This window comes from Tympanuchus pallidicinctus, unplaced genomic scaffold, assembly GCF_026119805.1.
Source record: "Tympanuchus pallidicinctus isolate F22 unplaced genomic scaffold, pur_lepc_1.0 scaffold1, whole genome shotgun sequence".
NCBI classification, from domain to species: domain Eukaryota; kingdom Metazoa; phylum Chordata; class Aves; order Galliformes; family Phasianidae; genus Tympanuchus; species Tympanuchus pallidicinctus.
The window spans coordinates 62,445,406-62,464,323 of record NW_026294618.1 but is presented as its reverse complement, the minus strand read 5'-3'; the positions used below and the strand labels follow the sequence as shown (position 1 = coordinate 62,464,323).

General features: G+C 41.0%; 1 protein-coding gene across 5 annotated transcripts in view; it reads left to right on the top strand.

Moving 5' to 3' along the window:
* LOC128079897 (SAM and SH3 domain-containing protein 1-like) overlaps window positions 1-18,918 on the top strand; it is a 518,613-nt gene that overhangs the window by 401,523 nt on the left and 98,172 nt on the right. For 4 of the 5 annotated variants that reach the window (XM_052681584.1, XM_052681574.1, XM_052681593.1 and 1 more), the window contains exon 2: window positions 17,088-17,216. In XM_052681584.1, the coding sequence (XP_052537544.1) occupies window positions 17,088-17,216 (129 nt within the window). Of the gene's footprint in view, window positions 1-16,825; window positions 16,998-17,087; window positions 17,217-18,918 lie in introns of those variants that run through there. The other variant, XM_052681611.1, reaches the window with a different exon arrangement.

Sequence of the window (18,918 nt, the reverse complement as noted above, 5' to 3'; positions counted from 1 at the left end):
AAGTACATTCTCCATTTAAGAAGTATGTACATGTACACGTGTGTGATGAGATAAAGAGGCATTGAAGGCTTGTAGTTATTCTATCTTCATGAGGCTTAACTATCCCTGACAGGAAAAAAAAATCACAAAATAATTTACTAAAACACATTCAAATCCAGGAATTCTCAACACAAACTTACATTATGAAAAATAGCTGCTCTTAAAGCAAGAAGAGCTGCACTGCTGCTGTCCAGTAGCAGGAATGTGAGCCAGGAGTGTGCTTGCTGGCTTTGTGTTCCTCTCCTGGAACTGAGTGGAACGTTTCCATGCTTAAAGCAACAGCAGACCTTCCTTGTGTGCCTCTGTGCTTTGTGACAGGAAGTTATAACAGGCTATTTCTATCTGGATGGAGATGTGTATAATGGAATGCCTAACAGTTCAATTTCTTGTGACGCCTGGTAAGTCTTTTTGAGCTTCATACTAGCTTCAGAGGCACGTTGCCTGTGAGAAGTTTGAAACTGAGATTGAGAATTGTGCAGCCTGCCAAGAGAACAGTTTTGAGTGAGGTTTAAGCAGAAAACTAGGTGAACAAGCTTAGGAATACAATAAAACGATTTCTAAATCATTTCCAGGTTTCTTTACTAAATGTTGTACAATAAATGGGAGAACAAGCTCCTGAGGTCCGTGTTGCTCAGAATGCAGTCAGACTGGAGTGCTGTTTCAGGTCTGTGCTACAGGCCCATTGCATTGTGCTGATTTTACCCCTGTGGCCCTGTACCAACATAAGCATGCTGTTGAGATCAGTTTATGTGATCAGGCCTGCAGATGAAAAAAATTAAAGTGAAAAACAGGTCATCCCTATGTGCGTGGGTACACACACCCATAGAAGGTTATGAGTGTAATTATCAGGAATATAAATACATCTCTTTCAGTGTCATTGTTGTTACTGTATTTATGACGATAAACGGCATTTTACTCTGGTAACCGTGTGTTAAAACTTTATGTTCTCTGCCTTTGGCCTATTCTGGTTGTGTGGGAAGGCACATATAAAGGAGATTAGGTAACTATTTAATACAATAATAAGTGATACATTGAAAGATTTGTAATGGGCATGGCAGGAGTCAAACAGTGTTAATGAGAATATCAGCACGCCTGCTGCAGTGAATGAAGATTACGTGAGCAGCATCTTGGTGCTGGATGTTCCTGATCTCTTTTGCTCCTGGAGGTACGGTGGGTGTGCAGAGAAAGATAAAGTCTAATTTCTTCCCTGTTTACATAAAAATGTCACGAGCCTAGGGCACAAGAGTTTACTTACTCTGCAATCAAGCATGGCTCATGGGTTTTAAAGAAGAAAGGAGAAACACCTTTTGCCATTTCTTTACAAGTTCTGTCATGTGATTCTATGGTTCTCCCAGCTCTGGCACCAGGCCGACCCTGCTGTGCAGAGCTGGCTCTCTTCTCTTGTGATGGGGGGAAAGTGGACTGGGGAGTACTGACCGTGATGGTGCGTTGCACCTCCCTGTTGATGGAGTGCATGTTTGTGAAGTGAGTGTATATCCACGGCTGGAGGTTCAGTGAAAACACACTGTAGGGTTGATTGCCTTTCACTGCACTTCAGGAAAAGGCATTTTAGGTTTTTAAGGTGTTCTGCTTGCCAGAATAATATCCTGCTACTCATAATGTATGTCTTATATTACACATAATGTATGATAGTGGAATATCACTGCTGTAGAATTTGTGGGGTTTACAGAGTTGTGGAGATCTCAGGCATTGCATTTTACCTCTCTTAACCATATCTGTACAAGTTCTGAAATGCATCCATCACTTCAGGATTTTGTACTCGCGGTCTCACAGCAGGAGCTTTCTGAGCATTCCAACTTGTGTAAAAAAAACCCTTTCAGACTGAAAGTTTTTTATACCATCTTAGGGTTGGAAACAAATTGAAAGTACTTAGGTTCTAATTCTGGATTGAAGCTCATTATGTTCCTTTTTACCACCACTTTTAGATTCAACTTGTTAGCAGTATCACCATGTAAATGTAAACTGAGTCTTCATTAATACCAAGTAGTTGATTATTCTTGTGGGTTTTCAATGATTGGCTAGCTTAGCACAGTAACTCTTCCACTTAAGCCAAAATGTGTACTTTGTGAGGATGAAAATAAAATTAAAAAAAAAACGTTTTAAACAAAAGAGTAATTATATCCATATGTAATATGCATCATAACTTGCAGGCTCTGACTTCCACTCCATTATCTGTCATATTCCCGCCTCAGAATTCATAAATAACCACTGTATAACCACTGGAAAAGGGTGGAGACACTGCACACTGCATGTTGGTTCTAACTTCTGTCTTCAGGTTTCCAACTTCAAGATGACCACGTTTACATTTCAAGAACTCTGTGCTTTGGAATGTTTTGTGCCGATTATGTCACGTTTTATATAAGAATTAGGGACAACAAATTTCCACATGCATGAGCTGGAGACTGCAGTCTGTTTTCCAAGGTTGTAAACAGTACCTGGGATGTGTTGGTGCTGCCAGGGGGGTCTGTGTTGTTACAAATAAGGCAGCAGCACTAGTTCAGTTCAAAAGCAGGTGGCTTTCTCTTCCCCCTCTGAATGCATATCCTTATGTCTGTTTTCATTTCGTTGGAGAAAAAGGACTGAGTAAAGGAAGTTTTCCTGCTGGCAGAGTGTGTTGGAAATCTCCAGACGTGGCAAATTCTTTGGACGTTTTTGTTTGTTTTTACATACCATACTGCTCTAAAGTTTCTCTGAGGTTGTGTTTTTGTTGTAGGAGAAAATGGCAGTTCCTGGTATCTCTTCTTAGTTATCCAAATTTCTCTTGCTGTTTCAGCTTGTAGTATTCCTATGCTGGTTTCTGTGCAGTGTGTAAATAAAAGTTGAAAGATGCATATTTTTCACTATATTTTGTTCCCTGGTGTTTTACTCTGTTCAGTCTTTTAAGAGTGAAGAGATCTGTTTATTTCTTGCTTCATCAGTGGAGGCTGCTCAGCTTTAAAATTCTGCTCTCCTCTTTAATTACTGCTACCTGAATGTTTTGCAGTGAGGCATGAAATACAGTCTAATCCTCTGTCATCCTGCTCCCCTGTGGTGGCATGGTCTGTTGCTTAAGGAATTGAAGGGAAATTGGGGTATGTCACCTCTGTGAGGTACATTGTTTCTTGCTCAACACACATCCCACAGTGTATTGTTCAGGTTTTGTGTCTGGAAGTGAGTATGTATATATGTGCAGACTGGTAACGTGAAGCCCAGGCTTTGCATGATATCTGTCTAAACTCAGGAAGTCAACCGAGAACATAAGGTCAAGGACCTAATCAGAATATTGGCACGGTGATGAAGAATTACTTCATTCCACATATGGTGTGTGTTCATGCAGAGAAGAGAATGGCAAAGGATGCTTCTGCAGATCCTTGTTGCAGACTCAACCCTGATGAGTCTCATTGGGTTTGTTCGGATTAGAGGTCGAGTTTGTAATTACCAAAGGTGAAAAAAAAGAAAGAGGTGTGAGTCCTGAATGTTGCTTTTCCTCTCTGGCAGACTGCTACATTCCTCAGATAGTCTCTGCCAAGCTAATTGTGGTTTTTAATCCTCATCTCAAATGTACTTCGAATACAAAAGATTCTACAAATTCTTTTTTTTTTTTTTTTTTTTCCATCTGCCAAATCTAATTACAACTATGGCATAGGAGGAATATATTACATCTCTGGCCCTCCTTCATCTCTTGGGTAGAGCTGTTGCTGTGTAGGGCTCCTATTTGGAGCAGTTAAAATAAAAAATATATATATATATTTAAAAAAAAAAAAAAAAAAAAAAAAAAGCAGTGACTCTCTCTATTCCGGACTTCCACCTCACGTAGGAAAATGCATTTAGTACAGTGTGCAAATGGGTGATGTCACACAGCAAATGTGCAGTGGTTCTGTATCCAGAGCTGTCTTTGTTTGGCTAGAGAAGTGGAGAAAGGATCCCAGTTGAGAAGAGTAGCTGGTAACCACTAGGAAGAGGGATTTGGGAAGCTCGTGCGGAAGGAAGAGTTGCAGCCTCCGTGAGAGGAAATGAGCAGAACATGTGCTGAGACTTAGGAAGGGAAAGGTCAGCATGCAGGCTGCCCTGAGGAGGCCTGGGCCTGATGGTGGGCCACAGAGTGTCACTGAAATGACAGGGCTTGCTTCATTCCTAAGGGGGGTATCAGAAGGCAAAGCCCCTTGTGCATCTTGTTGGTTGCGTCTTGTTCTGATTTTGCTTGAGGACAGACATAAAGTGGGTTAAGCTGTTAATGAGCACATGAATCATGCAAGGTAATGCCAGGGCAGGAATTACCTACAGGTGTTTTGAGTGGATAAGTTGGAGCAGAGGGCTGGCTAGCGAGAAGGGGCTGAGGCTGAGAGGGAGCTGCTGGATACAGCGGATGCCCTCATTGCCTGTTAATATGTAACTCATTCCCAATCAGCCCTGATATGTAGTCATGCCTCTAAAGCTTGGAAGAGAGATCTCAACAGGTGTGATTCTCCTTTCTCTTTGTGAGAGATGTCCCTTCGAGTCCTAATTCTTCATGCGTGAAGTAGCTTATTACTATCTGTCCTCTGGTTTGGGCTGATAATGGTGCATGCTTTGAAAAGTGGCGTAACGTGTAATGCCTTTATTTTGCCTTGAGAGCTCCCTCCTGTTCTTGTGGCTTTTCAGATTGGCCCAGGTACGTAGCTTGTCCTGCCACACTTGCTGGGTTTGTGGCTTGGTGTTCCCTGTGACAACAGGCTGTACTTTCATCTCAGAAGCAGAATCTGAGGGAACTTATCCACTGGAAGCTTTCTTCTCATCATACAATCTCTTTTGCAGTTAGGTGAGATGTTTTTCTTCTGCATGGCACCTTTCCTGACAAATGGTCAGTTTGCGGGACGCTCTCCTTTTGATGTTCAGGTTGATGTGTTGTTGTTCAAGTGCCAACTTAGTTTACTCTCCAGGTCCAAGTGTCTTTATCTACAGTTGCAGCCTTTTGACTTGTGGTTCAGGGTCTTGGGTTGGTCACAACAAACTACTGGGTTTGGTAGAGACTTGTGATTTCTCACATACTTAATTGACAGTGGGATTCTGAGAGCTTCTGCTTTTGAGGTTCTCTTTCACCATGTGGGGATTTTCACAGAGATGCACCCCCATCTGAAACAAAATATGATGTGCAACAGTTGAGTAATGCATTCAGTGACCAGTGGAAGCATAAGTATTATCAGAGGGAGACATTACTGGATAGACAGCTCCATGGGATTAAGCATCTTCTTGAAGCAAGTACGTGGCTTAGTCCTTGCTGAGGCGCTCCTTAAAGTAGTAAATTGCATGTTGCTCCTTCAAAGAAACATGTGTTTGAAACACTTGAGAGATGGGGCAACCACACAATTTTTCAAGCCTGGGCTCTGTAGGAATTGCACTGTAGGTAGGTAGAAATATTTCTCTTTTATTTGAGTAAGAGGCCTCTTTAGCTTAATTAGGAAGTACTTTGGCAGTGATGAAGCAATATAGGCACACAGGCATGCAAAATGCACATCTCTGTGCACAGCTGAAGGAAAATGTGCAAATAAAATACCAGATTCCAGAGCAGAAAGGATTATACACTGACAAGAGAGAGAATTCTTACTGCTAGGTTGATGTCCCTAATTGATATAAACAGGAAGCCCTGTGCAGTCTGTGGTAGTTAAAAGATACGCATCTAAATAATATTTAAATAGATTCTTGCATTTTTAAGACCCACTGGAGTATAATTGTATTCAACTTAATTAAATGAACCAAATACCCCTGATAGCTGTGCATTACTGCTCCTAAATAAAGCACTCTCCAAAGAGACTTCATGATGCTTAGTTAAAATGATAAAGCCTTAGCCCAGCACCATGAAGTGTTGCATGAGCAGTTTTATGTTTAGTTCAGCTCTGTGCTACCTGCGGCAGTTAAGAATAAGCTTTGGTAGTGCTGTATTGGAGTCAGAACCTGGCAATTCACTGAAGTGCTTCAATACAGAGTCAGTTTTTCTGTTTTTACTGTGTTTATGGGTATTATTTTATTAAGCTAAAAGCAGGAAGATGTGCTAAGAACAGCCCACGCAGTAAGTAAATGAGATCAGTGGTGAAGTTAACCGTGTTGCTGTCTGGTTTCTGCTTCTGGCTCCCTGTGTAAATGCAGGCTGGCTATTTAAGCATGCTTGTTATTGCCACTGCTCCTCATAAATAACGTCTGTCATTATGCCTGCCTCACACACAAGTTGGGATAAGCCCTCTCCTTCAGGACCAAAATATCTCCAAGAATAATATCCCTTGTGTCATGATTTCCCTCCCCCCCCCCCCAACCCTCCCCCCCCCCCCCCCAAAAAAAAAAAATATGTACCTATGTGAGAAAGTTCTAAAAGTAGAAGGAAGCTCCAAGTTTGCAGGAATGTATTGTTTGCCAGGCTCCATGCTTGTAGCCCCTTGATGTTGTGCTTGTGGCCATGGTGGGGTGCAGAATATGTGTAGTTGGTGAGGCTTCATCCTTGTGTTTAGTTCCCCTCCTCAAAGGTCACTGTGCCCTGTCTGTATGTGACTTTCCAGGGTTTTGGGGGTTTGTTAGGGTTCTCTTTGCCTCACTGCACTTCACCACAGCCTCTTTGCAGACCTGTCCGGACACATGGGACCGGCTGACAGGGGCCAGATGTGGGCACAGTGAGGTTGTCCTGCAGAGGCAGCGGGGCTGGGCAGTCTCCCCTGGCAGCATGAGCTGTCCCGCAGGTTGCAGGAAACTGTTTCTTCTGCTGTTAAGATTACTTGGGGAAAAATGGAGTTATGCCATATTCAATTATGGTTGTTTCCTTTTCTGGTAAAACACTGCCTGTCAGGAAGCAGTAGGAGTGAAGGAGAGGTTAATCTCCAAGCACGCAGAAGATTTGAATACATCTTCCAGACTGCTAGCTGCTGAATTTCCAGCAGGAAAGATCACAGGAGTAGAAGAGTAGCAGAGTTTCAGAGAAAGCAGGCAGCCTTGTTTTCCAGGGCCCACAGCTTCCTTGCCCTCTGCACTGGTGGTCTGTGTCCCTGGATACGCAGCACCTTGTGTCGTGGGGCATAGTGGCCGTGACAGACTCCCACATCTGCTCAGTGCGTACCCACAGCCATCACCATGGTGTCTCATTGGGCCATGGATGCTGCGGTCCTTCAGGAGAGCCAGGCTGGAGAGTTGTGCTGAACCTGAAGCCTGATACCCAAAAAGGGGGGAAAACAGACCTTAGAAAAGAGAAATGGAGAACAAACAGCATCGTACTGAGGAAGCCAGGAAAAGGGGTGGGGAGGAAGAAGGATAAGAAATTTCTTTCAGTGAACTTTCCTTTTTCTGAGCAACTTATTTCTTGGTGAAAAGGATAGCAAAGTTTAAGGGAGAGATATTCTTACTGCTGTGGTGCTGGGATAGGCATACAAGTAGAGAGACAAACGTCAGAGGTGGTATTTCTCACTCTCGCTTTATTATTAGTTTATTATTATTTTTTTTAATAGAGCACCTAGCACAGTAATAATACACCATTTCTTCCATAAAGAATTTAAAGACTGAGAGAACTTCTTAGCACTAGAAAAACAAATTTGTGCTTTGTTTGGGAGAAACTAATGAGGGACCACCAAGTTGGATAAAGAATTATTTTACTTTTTTTTTTTTTTTTTCCCCTTGAGTACTGTGGTGACAATTACCTATACGCCTCTTGTAGGCATCCCTAACATGAACCTGCATATATTTCATCTCGGGCAAAAATTTCTTTGAGCTTGAGCAGTAAATAAGTAAGCAGTGTGGTGCTGTGGGTGTTTTTGCTGCTATATGTTGATGCAGTAAGTTTTATGAATCCAAAGTTTTGTGCTTTCATTGCTGTTTATGATGTTGATACATGCTCATCTCAAGATCAAAAGGATTAGGTTGGAATGAAATTCTGTAAAGCAAACAGATCAATGTACTGAGCAGTAGATGGTATCAATACTCTGGATGTCTTTCCTGCATGGAGGTTGACTTACAGACAAATAAAGCTGCAGAAACAGCTGAAAAATTATTGCCTACTCCTTAAACAAGATTGTCTTGGCATGCTCCTAAGAGTCTGTTCACAGTTAAGCCCCTATTTTATAGTAGTTTCTGACTTCGCCTCTCCTCCCCATAATTGAAATTGGAAACAAAATCAGAATTTCGTACAGCAGAATCACTGTTCAGTAAGATTGCAGAGCTTCCTGGTTCATTGAGTTGCTTTAGTGTATTTCACTTTTGTTTTACTGTATTTCACCAGTACATCCAGCTCAGAGGGAGTCACCCTATGTGAACACTGGTATAAAGAAGAAATTTTTGTTTTGCCTACACTTGGATATAAATTTGACCAAGGTTTATTTTCTCTGAGTTTACCATACAGTTTAGCCCCTTGCCAGATACTCTAAGCCTGTGAGCTCAAGCTTACTGGCTTTTTAACTCAGTTGTCCAGAGATGCAGTCGTCTACTCTGGTTGCTTTGTCTTTATATATCCAACTTATTGTTTCTTCCTTGCATATTTTGCAAGTTCTTAGGGTTCTTTTTCAGGTTACTGCTTTAATGAGTTGTTCACAACTCAGTTGCACAGAACCCAACCTGCCACAGAATTGTTTTGTTGTGTTTTTTGTTTGTTTGTTTGTTTGTTTTTTTGTCATATTGTGCTACAACTAGATAGAAAAGGTAGAATTTTAATGAGACCTTATACACTATTACAGTAGATTGGTCCAGCTCACTGAGGTGAGGACTTATCCCATCACCTTACATAAGATATTTGTTTTTTTGTATATCCATTTCATTAGACTTTTGCCTACCCAAACCTGAAACCGCCCCCTAGCGTGCTGAAGTTCCTGATGCTGAAACAAGTTCATCTCCATCTCTGTAATGATGCTTTAATAACATCTAGTTCATTCTTAATTCTTGTCACTCTTCTGTATATCATTTGTTTCTGTTCCCAGGTGCCATGGCAGTTGATGTATACAGAGGGATGCATTTCCATTCAGTGTGGGAAAAAGGTTTGGCAAATGCAGTGTGTGAAAGGAGGAGGCAGTGATAAACAGGGACACAAATTAGTGATAGATGATGTCAGGTGCAGCTCTTGCATGGCTTGAGGAGTTGTTCATTTATGCTGCTTTACAAGCTGGCAGCAATTACCTGTGCCTGACTGATGGCCAGTTGGGTGAGTAGGGATGGCCTAGCAGTTATTACTGTAAACTAAGAGTTCTGATCTAGTTTTTGATGAGCGTATTGCAGATCACCTTGAGGAGAGGAGGGTGGAGGGTAATATACAGTTATTAGGGAAGCTGGACTTTAAGGATACTTTGAATAAACTTTTTATTCAAAAAATCTGCATATAATCTTGTCTGTCAGATAACAAGCATCTGAAAGAGCTGGTTCTGCTTCTGATAAATATCCACTTTATAAGTATGTTGGAATGTACATTTGCATAGATAAAACTTTTTCCTTTAGCATATATTTATTTATTTATTTATGGATTTTTGTTTTAAATTGTTTTTTTTTTTTTTGCATAGAGAACTTCCTTGGTTGCATGCCAGAGAGAGAAACACTGATTTTAATTTACCATGGGGAGGAAAAGTAGATCACGTTTGTAATGCTTTTAAGAGATGCTTTGTTACACCTGGAGATTTCAGGACTTCACAATGAAAAGTGAGGGGAAAAAGATGGTGATGTGGTTGGTGAAGGAAGTGTTTGATTTGCAACAGCTTTGAAAAGAGGAAGAGTTTCTCTTGCTTTAATGATATGATAAGGTATCGTATATAATGGAAAAAGGTTACACGGCTGTGTGATAAAGTTTCTGGGTGTAGAGAGACTGTACTCTGAATTTAGTGGGCTATATCAATTATTTCAAGTAAGTTATACAAAATCTTTTCTGTCAGACCGCACCATTGTGCCTTCTATTTATTGTAAAGAATCTCAAATTGTTTAAAATATGCTGCTGAGAGAGTGACAGTGTTATTAGATCTATTTTTATAACCATCTGTAAAGCCGTATAACTTAGTGATTCAGTGCTCGGATGCCATAAAAATTAACAGAAAGCCTTCCATTGAATCAGTGTGATCTGTGTGTTTTCTTTGTTCTCTCAACATCCAGCTAGAGAGGTCAAGGGAACCATGACAACCCTTCAACTCATCTAAAATAGCTGTTCTCAATATAAAAATGTCATGACTCCTACACTGAGTATTTTATGCCTTCCCCTGAATATCAAGATGAGTGTGAGGCTCCCTGGCCTCCCTCTTCTCTCTCACTCACATTTCTGACCCCATTGACTGTCAAGATTGACTTTGAACTTGCCATTTTATGCATGGCGGAATTGTTTCTTCTCCTGAATGGAAAATTGTCCTTTTTGAGCCCTAGGAAGAGACAGAGACATTTTTGTAGCAGCTTATTGGATATATTTTTAGCAGCAGCTGTTTTGAAGCTAAGCCAGAATGCAAAAAGTTGACCATATTCCTGGCAGAAATACATTGCTAGCAAAGGACAGGTAAGAGAATCAGAAATTAATTATCGTGAAGCTCTGCAGGTTTTCCTGTGGATGACTGCCCTCTTCATTTGAGTCTGCATTACTGTAATGTATACAAGTGCTACCCAGAGAGGCATGTGGAAATGTAACTGCTCTATTTTGGAAAGATGTGTTCCTGATACAAGTCTGCCTCCTTACAAAGAACTGTGGAAGAATGTGAAATACAGTCTCTTTTAGATGAGAGGCCTAAATTCATGTGTTCATACAATTTGTAGTGCAGAAGGTGCTGTCACAGTTTTATCTCTAGCTTTGTGTCCACGATGGGGATGGCAGTTCCACAGGGGCAGGGGAGCGAAAGGAAAAAAAGCAAACAATGGCAGTGATCTGAGGAGGAAAATAAACTTAGTTTTGTAGTTGCAATAGCCACATCATGGTTGGTTAGGGCAGTGTACACAAGGTTCTCTGAGCCCACATTGGGAAAAAGTGTTAAATGGGCTGGTGCATTGTTCAGAGTTGTCTGATGGAAACCTGAGCCTCCCTTGCTGTCCAGATAGGCTAGTTCTGCTTACCTCTGAAGATCTTTTTGAATGTGTGAAGTCTTGTTTGTGCATAAGAAAAGCACTGCTTTCAACATGTTCCCTTTCCACAGATGTTCCCATTTCACAACCTTTTTTTGGTCCATTTTCCTTCTCTCCAGCCCAAACAAGCCTGTTTGCTCTGGACCACATTCTGGCTTACATTTCTGTACTCCTTACAGCTATCCAAACCAAAGGTAGTATTTAAACTTGTGATCATGTTCCACACATTTTTGGTAGGTGTCCCTGTTAAGATTGAAGTGCCAGAAATAAGCTGCTCATGTTTACAGCCATTCTCCACACAGTAGTCCTGTGTCTCAAGTATGGAAATGGATTTTTCACATCTTGGGCTGAGAAGATCAAAAGCATGCCTTTGTCAGGACATGATTGCAGAGCATTGCAAAAGACCATCTTCACTTTGGCTGTGTTCTTTCCATATACACAGATCAGTAGTCAAATTTTTCCTGCCGGTTTCTGAGCTGTTCCTAACCTTCCAAGATTATTCCTGTGCTGTGGCCATAACTGGAGTGGGTACAGTGGTTGTAACTTGTGTGGCTGCTTTGTGTGCTGTCGTCTGTATTGCCAGTATGCAGCTGGAGACCCCTCTGTCTGACCTGACAGGCTCATAGCATTCACATTTATTTTACAAGTTAGGGATTCTCACAGATGCATGAATTCCACCCCCTGGCTTGGAGAATGAGTGCATTTGTCTAATAACCAAGACCTGGCATCTGTAGCTACTAGAACAGGGGGATGGGCTGGACTGTGCAGCTTTGTAATATTCTGTCAGAATCTGAGGTAGTGACAGAATCTGAGGTAGTGACAGTACAAACTGTCATCGATGGTTTTTGGTTTGGTTGGTTTTTGTTGGTTTGTTTGTCTTCTTCTAAAACTCTTATTCTGCATGGAAATTTGAGCAGAGAGAACATATGCTGTGCTATGCCTAGGATTTAAGTGCATACCCAGGTTCACAAAGCATTTGTTACTAGCAAAGGCAGTTATTCCTCCTGTCCTGGCAGTTTGTGTTATACCGTTGTCATTATTCAAATATGAATGTATTTTTATTTAATTTTACTGCCAGCAAAGCTTGCTGACAAAACATTTTTCTTTTTACACTTTTAGATGTCAAACACAAAGGATTCTGCCAGTGTATTAAGCTAACTGATGTGCAGTGACCGGTAAATCTTAGCTTCATAATAAGTGTGTCAGATCATTCCAGCTCCTCTTTGTAGTCACTCCATTAACATGAATCTCGATGGATTCCTCTGGTATTCACATGCATATCAGAACTAATTCTCTGGGCATTCCAGGGTAATTCATCTTCTACCCTCTGTTTTATGATGCCAAAAAATGTTGTATGCATACATTATAAGATGGAAATTTATGAGCGTTGTTTGACTACCAAAACTAGAAATCTGAGGTAACTTCAGTTTTCATTAAAACGTTTTATTAAGTAGTAATTTTAGGTTTGCCCCTTCAGAACTAGTGGGTCGTTTCACTTTTCCAAGTGTCAGATTATTTCTGAAAATGTCTCAAGAAGTAGCAGAGTTTCAGGAGAAACACGTTGTTGCTTCTTACAAATACAAATATTTCAGGAATGGTATTTGTGATGAATATTTCTGTTGCTTACAATATTTTGCTCCAGAGAAAATCAGTAGGATTACATATCTTGAACGCTGCAGTTTGTGTAGCAATAAACACAACTGGTGCACAGCAGTTTTTGTGGCAGGGCTTTTAATAACTGTTAAATATGTAGTAAAAGAAAAAGAGCTGCCATGAAGTCTTGTTTTTTCAAATATTACTGACCTAAAGCACTGAAGAGCACACAGTGGGTGCTGTATTACTGATACATCAGTAAGAATGTATTTGAAAGCTGTGCCATTCTCCATTAGGATCACATAAGCTAATTCAAATATAGGACTGCCCCTGTGTCAAAGTGGGACTTAGTGGCACATAACTGAAGGCTTACTTTTAAGTTACACTGGCTTGTTAGTTTTGGTATCAAATAGCTGTATGCTATTTTCATAGCTGTGAAACTGAAGTGTTGATTCAAGTCTGTTTTTGTATTGGAACCAAGCCCACACTGTCGGTTTATGCATAAGGAAGAAAGGAAATAAGCAAACAACTGAGTTTTAATTGTTATTTCTATTATTTTAAAAATCCTCTAGGTTTTGGCTTGCAAAGGAAACTGAAAATTAACATCAGCTTTCATTCTTTATGCATCAGGGTAACATATCTTTAAAGTATTGTTAGTTATGAATGGTTTTATTGTTCTGTTTTATAAATTAGGGAGTTTTTAGAATGTTTTAGACAATTCTTATGACTATCTTTGCCACCTTTGCCTTGCAAGGGAGATTAATGAGTTCTTAAAGTTCTGCATGTGGGTATTTTGTACTCAGTTCACTCGGAAACAGACTTGGAACACAAAGCACACTGGCAATGTCCGTGAGGGAGTTTGGAGCTGCTTGGAGAAGCATTCAATTCAAGGCATTGACAAGCAAGAATCTAGGAGTTCAGAAATCATCTTCTGATTACTTGTATCTCCAGTCTGACATCACCAGGTTCTCATGTAGGTCCTCTCAGCTGTCATCAGTGCAGGAGGAAAAGGAAGAAAAATGAAACTTTATTTTTTTTTTAGCTTTGCATATTTTTAGTAGTACTTAATAGAATAGATGTGGGTTGTGGAGGTAATCATATGTATTTAAGACACTGTGAGAAAATTTGAGGTAATGTAAATCAGATAAATGATTGTACAGTTGTGGCATTGTTTCCATGTGTGTGACATGAACAGATGCTGCTGAGTATATGAAATACTTGCTGTCTTTGCCTTCAGTTGACTTGTGGATCTGTTTTTCTTTCGGACAAGAGCAGTGCTCTTGGGATAATCCTCCATGTAAACTCAGAAATGGTCTTTGCTACAGAGAAAAAAATAGATGAATCAATATCTTCCACTACAACCTTCTGGAAAGTTGAGATGTAAATACAAATGTTTACATTTGTGGCATCATATTTTCATAGGATCATAGAATCGTGTGGGTTGAAAAGGACCACAGCGATCATCTAGTTTCAATCCCCCTGCTATGTGCAGGATCAGCAGTCACCAGACCAGGCTGCCAGAGCCACATCCAGCCTGGCCATGAATGCCTCCAGGGATGGGGCATCCACAACCTCCTTGGGCAACCTGTTCCAGTGCGTCACCACCCTCTGAGTGAGAAACTTCCTCCTAATATCTAACCTAAACCTCCTCTGTCTTAGTTTAAATCCATTCCCCCTTGCCCTCATAAACCCTTCTCCTGCTTATATGCTCCTTTCACGTATTGGAAGGTCACAGTGAGGTCTCTCTGGGGTCTTCTCTTTTCCAAGCAGTTCATGGCCTATCATCTGTTCGGTATGTTAAGTTTTCTTTCACGTGGGACTTGTCTTCTTTGGAGTGTTGCCATGAGTTGTGTTTGGAGCTCAGCCCCTCACTTGAATCCTGTGCCTTGATTGAAGTGCTATCAGTTTCTCCAGGCTTTGTGGCACTGATGGCCTTTGTCACTTCTCTGTTGGCTGCTCTTTACCATCACGTGCTCAGTTGCAGTGGCACAGCCCTTCGTCTGCAGAGTTTAATTGGAGAGCTGTCACCAAGCTCATTTTCCTCTAGAGACAGTCACAAGCCTTTAGATCCTTTACAGAAAGCTCCACGAGCCCCACCCCAAAATATGTGAAAAGGGAATATTTGCAAAGATTTGCTTGATCCTTTGTGCATTGCAGTCTGCTGTCTTACCCAATCTTAACTCCACTTGCAATAGAGCTGATTTAGCTATACAGAAGCTCACCTGATACATTCGGATTTGAAGTACATTACTCAATTTCAGAGTCATTACAGTAACTTTTTAAAGTAGCAACTGCTGTGTTGTATAATCTTTAACTACACTCATGTATTCCCCAGTAAATTTACTACATGAAATTTAAAGGTGTCCATAGTTCAGGAAGGAGACAGACTGACAAAGTCCCAGTGTGCTGGGATGGAATGAAATCAGGTTTCATGTCATCTCTTTGAAACTCATGCAGGTTTTTGTATTGCCTGCAGCAGTGAACAACTGAAGATTATGTTTGTGGGCTACTTTTTCTGCTTGGTGCTTGTTATTCCCCATGGCACAGTGGAGCTGCTTATCCTTACAGAGCATGCAGACCTTGTGGAAGACACCCTGCTGCATAGCACCGGTTCCTGTGTGCTCAGCCAAGGCTATCGAGGCCTCTGGCAGAGTGTTCACTGGCTTGGGTGGGTTTGGGAGTCCTTTTCTTACCCAGTCTGCTGGGCAGTGACAGCCTGGGAGGAATTACCTGGAGAAGATGTGTGGTTGCTGCCCATTGCTCCCAAGGCAAGATAGGCTGCGGAGTCTCTCTCAAGGATGCCAGTGTTTTGTTCCCAGTGGCATGGAAAGCTATCTGTTTGAAATTGTGTCAAGTCCAAAGGTCTCAGAAGTGGGATCTTCTTGTGCTAAGGAACTCAATCTTGCAACAGTTGAGATTCCCATGTGAGATCATTAGCAGGTTGAGAGATAGGAAACACAGTAAAAAATGAGTAAGTATATATAGAGAAGTGTGTATGTGTGTATTTATTGTAGATACTTTGCTTCTGCTGCTCCAGCAAGTGATACACAAATTGTTTTCCATCTGTGCCGTACACACTAGTTTGAAGAAACCGCAGATGCTTCTGCGCAACCGTTCTGGGAAGTGTTCAATACCTACTGGGTGAGTGGAAATGTGCTTTAAAAAAAGTAGGAAGTATGTTTTGCAAGTCAGGTTTAGTAGGCATCAGCATTAATTGAAGAAGGAGTGTTTTGTTCCAATTACCTGGAACTGATACTTTGTTAGAGCAGACCTGCCTCTTCTGCACAGTCGTAACACAGAAAACAGGACTATTTCTTTTCAGATGGCAATGTCTTGTGTAAGATGTGGTTTCTGTTGAAGAGATTTCCTCCTAGCTCATGTTAACCCTGCAGTGCATCTTAGGTATGCCATTAGCATAATTATTTTTAAATGTTTTCTTAATTGCTTAGCTTTTTCTTAATATTAAAGACAGTTTTATGTTTGTGTTGCATCTGTTTACTGATAATAGCAGTGAAACAAAGCTGCAGAGTATCAGAATATATACACAAAGTATAGGTTGTTATCTTTTGAAGAATGTAAACAGTAACATACGCCTTTTTGAGGAATGTGTACAATAACATATGCTCTTACGTAAGTTAGACAACAAGAGGAACGGAAGTACTCCATTCCTTGTTTTGGGCTTAGTTAACTGTATGCTTATTTTACCAAAAATTGTTAGTCAACCCTGCCCCTCTGGCATATATGCCTGAAGTTTACTAAGATTTCTAATGCCACTTATAAAATCCAGCCTTTTTTTTCTTCCCTTTATTTATCCATCATTTAAAAAGATGGAATTAATAGGTGACTACAATTAGGTTCCTGGCTATTGCCGTTTTGTTAATGGGGTGGTTATCTTGCAGAGCAGAGGTTTGGGAATGAGCGAAGTCTGTTTCTGCCTCCAGAGCATTTTAAAAGACCAGTTGGCAGAGTGTCTCTGTGAGTGGTGTAAACTCTCCTGTTCAAGTCATTTGGCTGGAACTGTTTGCAGTCTGGCTGACTGCTTATAAGCAAGAAGTTTTAGTGTTTGAAATTGCTGTTAATGATTGACAAGGAAAGCAGGACTACTCCCAGTAAATAAGGTTGGTGGAACATATGTAATGACTGGCAATGAAATGAGCAGGCAGCTGGTTGGAGAACCAGATGGAATATGGCTGTCTGTGGGTGGGAGCGCACCGAAGCAGATTGTGCCCAGGGATAGTGCTGTGCGCTGCTGTCCCTGCTGTTCTGACTGTGCAGGAATTAGCAGGGACCCATGTGCTCCCGAGGGGCTGCTGTGACACCACAACTCATTGAAAGGATGACCTGTGAGCTGTGTGCAGGGGTTGTGCTGTCACATTTAAACCTGATTTTTAAGTTGATTAATCTCTCATTTTTTCCCTTTGTCTCCACCGCAGGATGGGTCGCTGGGAAACATTGATGACCTTGCACAGCAGTATGCAGACTACTACAACACCTGCTTCACGGATGTGTGTGAGAGGATGGAAGAGCTGCGCAAACGGAGGGTTTCCCAAGACCTTGATGTGGTATGTAGAGAGCTTGGGACTTTATTAACAATGGTTGCCATTTGTGACCTAAGAGAATCACCAGTATTTCAGTTTGATGATTTGAAAGTTACTTTCCCATCCAGGGAAAGAACTGTATGTGATTGTGCTTGCACACACAAATGCTTCAGCAACCTCAATTTAACACTTGGAAATTAACTGCTTTTTTATACTTTTTTTTTTTTTTTTTTTCTTCTCTGGGCATTCTGTTGCACTTCTTCGCTGTCTTCATAATGAACCTTTTTTCCCTCCGATATTCTGTTAAATACCCTCCCATGTCTTTTTATGCCTGTTGTCTCACATTGTTGTTCCATATGCCTCTGCGAAGAACTGGACTCCACCTTTCTGATAGCCTCTCCATAGCTACCAGTGGGCTATAGGTTGGTCTCCTCAAAGCTGTCTTTTTTTTTTTTTTCTTCCAAGCTCAATCTCCCAGATCTCTTAGCATCTAATTGCAGGGCAAGGGTTCAAACCCCTGAGAACAGTGACCCTGCTCTGAGATCATTCAGTTACTGTGACAATTCTTTGATTTCTTTCTGTCACACCTGAAGGTGGTGTTCCAAGCATGACCTGACAGCTGCCAAGTAAAAGTGAAGAATGTCTTCCATCTTCTGGCTGCACTGCTGTTTGTGCTGTTCTGCAAGACTCTGTCCAATTTCAGTGGAATAGTCTGTCCCAGACAGTCAGTCCCCAGTCAGTGTTGGTGTATGAACCTACTCCTCCTCAGGAGCAGGACACTGCAGTTGTCCGTGTTGAGTTTCATGAGGTTCCTGTCAGGGCACTCTGCCCTTAAGTGTATTGACTGTAGCTCAAGGATGGCATCATCTACAGCCTTGATGATGGTGCCATCTGTTTCCTCTTCAGGTTTTTAATGCATAAGGCCCCAGGTTAGACCCTGCCGTGTTCTGTTTATAACTGGCCTTCAGTTACAGTGTGGTCTCCATTACATTACCCTTAAAGCCTAACCTGCTGTTTTTTACCCATGCAGTGGCAAAGATTCTCTGGGGAGTCCCACTTTCTCTGAAACTAATCTTTTATTGGGACTTCTCCATAACTCATTTTTGTTAGCTTTATGAAGGAACCTTTCCAGGAAGCGTGTCACAAAAACATGGTTCTCGCTTTTTGATAATTTCCATTTCCGTAATGTTCTGTTACATTTATAAATGATTATCACTGCTTAGGATGTATGTGCATGTCTGTACTGTGCATATGTGTCACTGATAATTGTGCTTCTTTCATCTTAAACCTTTTCATTAGTTTTCGTGATGTTCATGAAAATCTTCTGTAACAGAGAGAAAAGAGATTTTAGGTCTGTTTGGTCTTCTGTGTTAAGTTTAGGCTTCCCAACTGTATGGTACATTTCACTTACAGTTTTGTAGATATTTTCTAGAAAAACTTGCCTGATTCTAAGCATGTTACTGAAGGAATTCACTATACCATACCTGGTTTTTCTGTGTTGGTAATTTTTACATATCACATGCAGAAACTCAGAGCTGAATTTTCTAGTTATTGCAGAGCCTATAAATTGTGAACCTGATTATGTAGTTGTTCCTAGTAGTTTTGCTTTGAAACAATGCAGTGTTTCTGTTATGAAATGATTTTTATAAGGAATAGCTTTGTATGCTGTCATTTAGTGCAGTACTTCTTACTTGAACATCTCAAGTTGTAAATCTCATATCCCATC